This window comes from Peromyscus eremicus, chromosome 8a (assembly GCF_949786415.1).
Source record: "Peromyscus eremicus chromosome 8a, PerEre_H2_v1, whole genome shotgun sequence".
Lineage (NCBI taxonomy): Eukaryota > Metazoa > Chordata > Mammalia > Rodentia > Cricetidae > Peromyscus > Peromyscus eremicus.
Window position 1 is genome coordinate 101,032,560 of NC_081423.1, and position 8,844 is coordinate 101,041,403.

The 8,844-nt window shown below is 55.2% G+C and overlaps 1 protein-coding gene across 1 annotated transcript; it reads left to right on the top strand.

Moving 5' to 3' along the window:
- Window positions 1-301: 301 nt before the first annotated feature.
- On the top strand, window positions 302-4,309 carry Enpp7 (ectonucleotide pyrophosphatase/phosphodiesterase 7). Its single transcript, XM_059270758.1, has 6 exons — window positions 302-539; window positions 837-982; window positions 2,190-2,816; window positions 3,321-3,540; window positions 3,762-3,823; window positions 4,157-4,309. The coding sequence occupies exons 1-6, from the start codon at window positions 302-304 to the stop codon at window positions 4,307-4,309; spliced, it is 1,446 nt and encodes a 481-aa protein (XP_059126741.1).
- Window positions 4,310-8,844: the final 4,535 nt, after the last annotated feature.

Here is an 8,844-nt window from a genome sequence, read left to right on the forward strand (position 1 = left end):
GTTTCTGTGAAGACTGGGTGGGGGGCAGTTTCCAGTGACAGTCAACCTTCCAGGCTCTGAGACACAGGACCCCCTCCTCCATCAGACGGATACTGGAGGATGAAGGGAGAGAGAGGGAGGAAGCAGGGGACTCCATTAGAGATAGAAGCCATCCCAGGCTCACACACCCCTCACGTGCAAAGTCTAGGCTGGTGACAGCCTGTCTCTGGAGATGCATAGGATAAGAGGTCTGGCTGACCCTGGGACTTTGCTCCACTCCTGGCCTGAGCTGTCTGTGCACCTGTTCATCCAAGTGCCCATCATGGGACACTCAGCTGTCCTCGCCGTGGCTCTGGCCATCCTGGCCTGTGGGACTGGGGCTCCGGTCCAAAGGCAGCGCAAGTTACTCCTTGTATCCTTTGATGGCTTCCGCTGGAACTATGACCAAGATGTGGACACCCCTAACCTGGACGCCATGGCTCAAGAAGGGGTTAAAGCTCGATACATGACTCCTGCCTTTGTGACCATGACCAGCCCTTGCCACTTTACAATCGTCACTGGTGAGTGTCAGCCTCAGGACGGGGCTTGGGAATGGAAGGAGCCTGAGACGTCGGGTGGCAAATGGGAGGCAACCTGGTCAAAAGTGAGAGGTCACTGCTTTGAGGAGGGGCCTCCAGTGGGATCCAGAGCCCAGACAAGGGCCCTTTAGGAGTCTCCTTTGGTGGCACCTGGTCAAGGGCTTGTTCCACAGCTGTCCCATGGGGGTGTGCTGTAGGACCTTCAGGTGACTGTGGGCTCCCAAAGTCTCTTCCCTGGGCTTGCTCCACACATGCCCTGCCCCTCTGCTCCCCTCTCAGGCAGATACATTGAGAACCATGGGGTTGTCCATAACATGTTCTACAACACCACCACCAAGGTGAGGTGGCCTTACCACACCACGCTCGGTATCCAGAGATGGTGGGACAACGGCAGCATACCCATCTGGATCACAGCCCAGAGGCAGGTAAGATGGCCCTGCCCACGGGGAAACTGGGGCGATGACCAAGGGGGACCCACAGCAGACTCACGCATCCCTGCCTCCTGGGATGGAAGGCTGCTCAGTGAGCTCCTGACGACCATGCAGGCTCAGCTATGGTCTCAAGGGAGACCAGGACTGAGGGTGTAGCAGGGTTGGCAGAGGGCTTGCCTGGCATGCATGAAGCTCTAGCCTTAGCCCTGCAGAAAGCCAGGTGTGGTGGGGCACACCTGCAGGAGGATCAGGAGTTCAAGGTCATCCTTGGCTACATAATGAGTCTGAGGCCAATCTGGGATATGCAAGACCCTATCGATGAAGGAAGGAGAGAAGGAGGAGGGAGAAAGGGAGGGGGAGAGAGGAAGGAGGGGAGGGAAGAGGGAGAGAAAGGCTGGGGAGGGAGGCAGGCCACACCCTTGGGCCCTTTGGCTCTGAAGAGGAGGATCACCTTCACACTGGGTAGCTAACTCAATAAGGAAGTGCTGAGCAAAGAGCCTTTATCTGGTTCTGAGTCCAACACTGGGCATTTGGACCCTAAAGATTGAACAGGTGGGTGCAGTGTGAGACCAGGAATCACCCCAATTTGCAACGCCCCAGGGGATTTTTCAAGTGAGGCTTCTAGTCAGTCAGGTCAAAGGGAGGATTTCCTGGAGGGCAGGAACAACCCTCAGCCCACGGCCCATGTTTCCACTTCCACCTGAGTGAGAGACTCCGGGTATGTGGCACTTGGAGCTCCAGCTCCAGAACCAAAAAACCAAGTGAGAACTCAGCCCTCCCTGATGCTCCATCCAGAGGCGAGAATGAGGGAACCGGGCAGGAGCAACTGACAGGAACCACAGGCTCGTGAAAACAGGGGCGTGGAGACAGACAGAATGGGCAGCAAGGATTTATGGGATGGTGGATGAGCAGGTGGATGGGACGGGGTGGACAGAGGAGAAGACATTGAAGGAGGCCAGGAAACAGCTGAGCCTCAAGGAAGGATGCTGAAGGGCATGGCATGTGGGGACATTTCCCATCCACAGTCTCAGTTCGTGCTCGAGGACACTGGGTGCTTGTCCCCGGACGAATTGTCCCTTTCCCTGATCTGTGAAATAAGATCGACTTAGAAAACAAAAGGCCTCCAGGCAGTGGGCAAAGTGGATGAGGGGCCCAGAGAGAAGCCGGCAGCTCGTGGAGCTTATGTTACCTTATCCTGCAGGGCTTAAAAACTGGCTCCTTCTTCTACCCTGGCGGGAACGTCACCTACCAAGGAGAGGCCGTGACAATGAGCCGAAAGGAAGGCGTCTTCCACAATTACAAAAATGAGACGGAGTGGAGGGAAAATGTGGACACCGTGATGAAGTGGTTCACGGAGGAGGATGCGGCCCTGGTCACTCTCTACTTCGGGGAGCCAGACTCCACAGGCCACAAATACGGCCCTGAGTCCCAGGAGAGGAAGGATATGGTCAAACAGGTGGACAGGACTGTGGGCTATCTCCGGGACAGCATCACGCGCCATCGCCTCACGGACAGCCTTGACCTGATCATCACATCGGACCACGGCATGACAACAGTCCACCAGAAAGCCAGCGACCTAGTCGAGTTCCACAAATTCCCCAACTTCACCTTCCAGGACATCGAGTTCGAGCTGTTAGACTATGGGCCCAACGGGATGCTGATCCCCAAGGAAGGGATGCTGGAGAAGGTATACAGTGTCCTCAAGGATGCCCACCCCAGGCTGCATGTATACAAGAAGGAAGACTTCCCCAAGAGCTTCCACTACGCCAACAACTCCAGGATCACATCCCTGCTCATGTACAGTGACCTCGGCTACGTCATCCACGGGGTCAGTGGGCCGCTGCACGGCTTGTGGGTGGCACCCTGATTCTATCTACCCCCTAGTGGCTGTCAGCCACCCAAGGGACACACTCAGCACTGTGCAACAAGAGTGTGTGTTGTACATGTGTGTGCGCTTAGGGTAAAGTGTGGGGATCCCAGGCTTACAGGTGGGGGAGGGGAGACAGGAAATAGAGCCCACACCAGAGAGGGAATCCCATAAGCAGCACATATGGGCATGCACCCTGAACCGTGAACTCAGGCTGACATCTCTATCCCACTCAGTGTTGGTAGGGCCTCCATGTGGTCCACAGTTATTCACTGAGACTCCATCTTTGGGGTCTCAGAATTCAGAGGAGTCTAGAAGCTGTCTAACCACACAATGTGAATTTTTCCTAAAGTCATCCACCCACACAGGTGCCAACCCATTGGGGAGCAGGGAAAGACTGAGAAGGAGGTGGTGGGGACAGTGTGGCCCTCACTAACGACCCAGAACCCTTGCCCCTCCCTGCAGAGAATAAATGTCCAGTTCAACAAGGGTGAACACGGTTTCGACAACCACGACATGGATATGAAGACCATCTTCCGTGCTGTGGGTCCCAGCTTCAAGTCAGGCCTGGAGGTGGGGCCCTTTGAGAGTGTCCACGTGTATGAACTCATGTGCCAGCTGCTGGGCATTGTGCCAGAGCCCAACGATGGGCATCCTGGCACCCTGCAACCCATGCTCCGATCAGGTGAGGTGGGGACACCCCTCCTCTGGGGTCCATGCTGGCATGTACATACCTGGGAGCTTGCAAGCCTGCAACCAGGCCACTGCACACACCCCAGTAGGCTTGCGGAGAGAGAAGCCTGTGGGCTCATGGGGACAATTGGGGCCCCTGGTCCCCCATAAGCCTGTGGATTTGAGATACAATCCTCTCTCTCCTTCTCTCACTGGACCTTCTGTCTTTCCTAGGGTCTGCTCTCCCACTCAGCGGTCAGATCCACTTGATGATGGTGTTGATGGGGATCCTAATGGTTCTGGCCAATACATAATGCCCCACTCAGTTCAGAGGCCCAGAAGGCAGAGGTGGTTCCTGCTTCTCAGCCTGAAGCCCCCTCCCCCGCAGGCCACCTCCCCCCTCTCAGCTCCCTGCCCTCCCCCTCCCCCACTTCACCCACTCCTACCTCCAGCCCAGCAGCCAGAATACAGCTTCTGGACTCCACCACACTAGTGATGCCAACCAGCCTGGCAGCCAGAGAACTACTCTTGAGGTCCCTTCCAGCACAGGCTTAGAGGACATCTCTGCAAAGCAGACAGGCTATCAGATCCCGCCACAACCCTACTGCCTTCTAGATGCCTCCACCTAGAGTCGCCACTCCTTCCTGCCACCATCCCGAGTGCCCGTGGAGGGGACCTCAAGCCTCACACTGAGCTGGTTTGAGGAGAACCGCGAGGCTAGCTGGTTCCAGAACGCCCCAGGAGCCACCCTCACTCTGAGGACATCTCAGCATGACAAGTGACAAGACCACCCTGTTTCTCTGTCCTGTGCAGTCACAACCATGGGCCAGAGCAGAAGAAAGTCATTCAGTTCTTCTAGATACACAAAACAGGAGCCTACTCAATGCCAGGCTGGTGGGGCTGGGGCTCAGGGACACACAGTGAACATGACAGTCCAGGCTGGGCTGTGGCTCTGGGGTAGAGCCCCTGGCCACATGCACAGGTCCTGGGCTCATCCTCAGAACCATAAGAAAAAAGAAAGAAAAGGAAAAGTGGTCCTGTTTGTAACTTGGGAGCACAAGAAGGGACAGTGGTCACCAGCCCACGCCAGTGCCCATGGAGATGATGGCAGAAAGGGGATGCCCTTGGGCAGAGGCAGGTGAGGGCTGCATTTAGGGTCCCTAAACCTGAAAGAGGCCTCTATGGGGTGGGGGTGTACTTGGGGTGAGAGGCTAAGAGATAGCCGTGCCCAGCACAAGGTCAAAGAGGGAATCCCAGCCACACAGGGTTTGGCAAGATTCTGAAAGTGGAAGAAGCCAGTGAGTTGGAAAGCTGTGTGCAAGATGCCTGTGTGCAAGATGCTTGTGTGCAAGGGAGGGTGTGTGCAAGATTCCTGTGTGCAAGGGAGGGTGTGTGAAGGGTTGAGCACCCAAGGAAGACTTCAGTGGGTGGAGTGGGACTCTGACCCAAGGTAAAACACAAAACCAGTGAGGAGGTTAGGTCAATCCAGAGCCCAAGCAAGACACCAATCCAGGGCCAGGGAAGACACTCAACCCAGGGCCAGGGAAGACACCAATCCAGGGCCAGGGAAGACACTCAACCCAGGGCCAGGCAAGACACCAATCCAGGGCCAGGGAAGACACTCAACCCAGGGCCAGGCAAGACAACAAACCCAGGGCCAGACAAGACACTCAAGCAGGCAAGGGAAGACACTCAACCCAGGGCCAGGGAAGACACTCGAGCAGGCAAGGGTACATAGAGGTGCTCTAAGGATGACAAGCTGAGGACTCCTTCAGGAGGCTGAGCATTCAGAATGGAGACAGATCCTGGGTGCAGGGGATAAGAAAAGACAGATGAAGGGTGGCCTGAGGTTTGGGCCCCATAGTAGGCAAAGATGCTGGGAAGGGCGGAGGCGCCAGGTTGTTTTGATCCAGATCCGTCTTCCATGCCTGTGAGGCATCCGCTTGAAGCCATAGCAGAACAACACTGTGTACCCTGACACCCACTGTGACTTGGGCTGGCAGTTCACACATAAGACTCCTCAGGAGAGTGATGACTTGTCAGACCATGGGACCAGATTAGAGTCCCTTGCCAGAGGACGAGGAGACAGGGGACCAGTCTCTCACTGAGAAGACAGGACCAGCATGTAGGTGGGAGGGAGGTGAGGAATGCTGGATCTAGAAGGGACCCCAGAGATCTTTTCACTCGACTCCCTCTTAGAGGTAAGGATGCTGAAGACAGCGTCCTCAGCTGACTAGTCCCAGCTCACCAGCGACAGCTAAGTCTACATGCTGTCACTTCCGAACCTGCTTCCAGAAGTTCTGGTCCCCACACAGGCAGGGAGGTGATGACACCCCACCGTGCCAGAGTCTGCAGAACACACTCGTGGCCTTGTTCTTCTGCATGCCAAGGAGTGGGCACCACAGACATCAAACTCTCAGTCAAGGAGACTAAAGCAAAACAGATTAGGCAATTGCGTCCACAGACGACTTTTCCCCTTAGGAGATGGTCATGCAGTGTGTCTGCGAAACCACTCCCTAGATAAAAAGAAAGAAGCCAAGGTGCAGACATGTAGCGCCTGCCCACTCTTGAGGTGTGAATTCTCCCACATGGCCGGGGGCTACCAACACGAGGTCACTTCAGGGAGGTGCTGGCATCGGAGTACAGACTCAGCGCAGAGCTAAACGCAGTGTCTTTCCGCCAGTTTCTTCTCCAAAGGCCCCACACACACACTTGTCACTGGGAAAGGGGTGTCACCCCAAATATGGCAGCCCTCCTCTGCCTCTGGATAGTGTCTAACAGAATAGCAGGCTGCATCTCCTCTCCATCCTGAGGTCTGTGCACTCCAGAGCCAGGCCTGGAGAAGTGTCCCCTTCCCACTCACCCTTCAGCAGAAGCGGGGTCTAGACCAACCTTTTAATATCACAACACAACAGGTTCACAGGTAATTAAGTTACCAAAAATAGTCACAAACAAACCTCATGTTTTAAGTATGTTCATGATTCAGGGTTGAGCAGCAGTCATCACTGTCCTGGGTGCATGCAGCTCATGGGGTCACAGATTGGACACCTAGTCTAGAGTCTCCATTAACACCACCCCCCAAACAACCTGCATGTATTTGCCTGGATCCTCCAGGATCCACCTGGGAGTCACGAGAGCCAGGAACTTTCCCAGTTGGCTCCCCTCTGACCTCATCTCTGCGTCATCTCTTCCCCAGACCTGTCTCTCCTGTGCCAAAACATGATACCTGTTTTTCCAAGAGGCTTCTCGAAGCTGTCTCTTAGGCTGCAAGCAGGCTGTCAAACTCTTCACTAGACAGGCATGGACCCAGCCTCCCCAGATTACCAAGTACCCATTATTGGCTGGAAATAAGACCACCTACTCAGGTTTACCACCCTAAACCAACTACCAGCACCTTAACCCCCTCCCTTCCACAAAGCCCTCCCCCTGGAAACAGCACTGCCCCTGGGGCCACATGGGGGCATGCTGAAGCCCTGTAGGGCTGAGCCTGGGCAGGGCAGGGTACTGGACAGTGGAGGGCACTCTGGTCCCTGGTGCTCTGGTCTTCTGTCTCTCCAGAGCATCTGCAACTTTGGGCTTCTGACACCTGCCACAAGAGGGCACTGTCCAGCAAAGCACCCTGGGAATAGAGCGCAAGTCTCATTACTGGCACCCAGACATTGCAACAGTTGCAGGAGCCAATGTGGGGAGAAGAACCCATAAGGGTGTGTCGTAAATAGCTAAGTCCTTAAGACAGTGGCCAAACACAGCAGAAGCGGTTCATTCTTGCTGCAAGGTAGGCCCCTTTGGCTGGCCAGGCCGATCCTGGCACAAGGGTGATCTTTGCACTAAAAGAGGAAAAGGAATGAGGAGGCCCTTTGTGAGCTGACAGGGAGCTAGTGTTGTCCGTGGGCCACAGCGCTCAGCAAAAACATACAAGGTGGGAAGCGCAAACACAGCCAGGGTGACTGGCTCCGGGTGCAGGGCTGGTGACCAGGGCCTGCAGCGGGAGACCTATTCATTCTCCATATTGAGAGCTGTGTCTGGGGGGCATGGGTTTGGTAGTCAACAGGCCCCCAACAGGCAAGCTCCCCTAGGCCTGGCTTCCTGGCTGGAGCTGATTCTCTGTATGTAAGTATAAGAACTGACCACTACCCAAGGGAAGACAGTGCCACATACCAGTACCCAAGTCAGCACTCAACGCGATGTAGACAGGGGACACCACCATCCTGCAGAGGGCCTGTGATGAACAGGCTCAGCTCCCTCCAGAATGACTCCCACTGTGACTATGCCAGATACACTCCTCAAGTGACCAACTGTGGGGGCTGGAGGCTGTCCCCCTCCCCAATCTGCTTCTGTGCTTGGCTTTAACTTCCGTACCTGGGACCCGGCCTGACCTACCCTCCAGAGCTCCCTGCCTGGAGGCCTGGAACTGACCAGCCCAGCAATCACTTAGGTCCGTTCTGGAGAAGACTAACCACACACACACACACACACACACACACACACACACACACACACTCACACACACCAGCTCTGGCTCCAGCCCTGCCCTACACAGGCTTCACTCCAGTCTCAGACCCTGGGAGCCCACCCTCGCTGGATGGAGATCTGGTAGAGCTGACGGACTGACATTCCCTTATCTTACTCCTGAGGGTTCCTCCCTGCCGAACTGAGCTTCTCCTGTGGGAAACAGGGCTGAGGTACATACGGAATCACCCAGAACATAGCCAACTCCCTTGCCAACTCCTCGGTGCTGGGCAAGTTGCCAATTTCCTGTGGGTCTTAACTCTCTCATCTGTAAAATCAGGGATCGTAACCCAGAAAGGCAGCACATGCCTGTATTTCTAGCTCTCAGGAGGCTGAGGCAGGAGGATGGCAAGTTTGAAACTAGTCTTGTTTGCACAGCAAGACCCCATCTCAAATAAACAAGCAAACAAGCCTCATGGTGGCCATGGTGATGAGAATTAGAATTCACAAACATGTTTCCTAAGAGACGGGATGACAGATGCCAAAGCAGTGAGGAAGTCCCTACCCTCCTTCCCCTTCAGGAAGCCTGCTTGTTTGTGAAGCGGGGTTTCTGGCTCCTCCTCCTGAGTCAAGCATCTGCCCTTCACAGGTCCAGCTCCCCCGGCACATGGCCACACCCAATGGTGCCACAACTGTTTCACCTGCTTGGCATTCCTGGTTAGCACCACCTTTGACAATTTACGTATGCACATTATTTACTGTCTCCTTTTAAGATGAACTCCAGGGGCCAGGGAGATGACTCAGTGGGTAAATGCCTGCTTCCCAAGCCTAGGAGCCTGAGACTGGACCAAACCAGGACTGAACCAAA

Coding starts and splice junctions, on each gene's coding strand:
- Enpp7 (XM_059270758.1), top strand. CDS start 302: ATGGGACACTCAGCTGTCCTCGCCGTGGCTCTGGCCATCCTGGCCTGT. Junction 540..836: donor CCACTTTACAATCGTCACTG/GTGAGTGTCAGC, acceptor CTCCCCTCTCAG/GCAGATACATTGAGAACCAT. Junction 983..2,189: donor GGATCACAGCCCAGAGGCAG/GTAAGATGGCCC, acceptor CTTATCCTGCAG/GGCTTAAAAACTGGCTCCTT.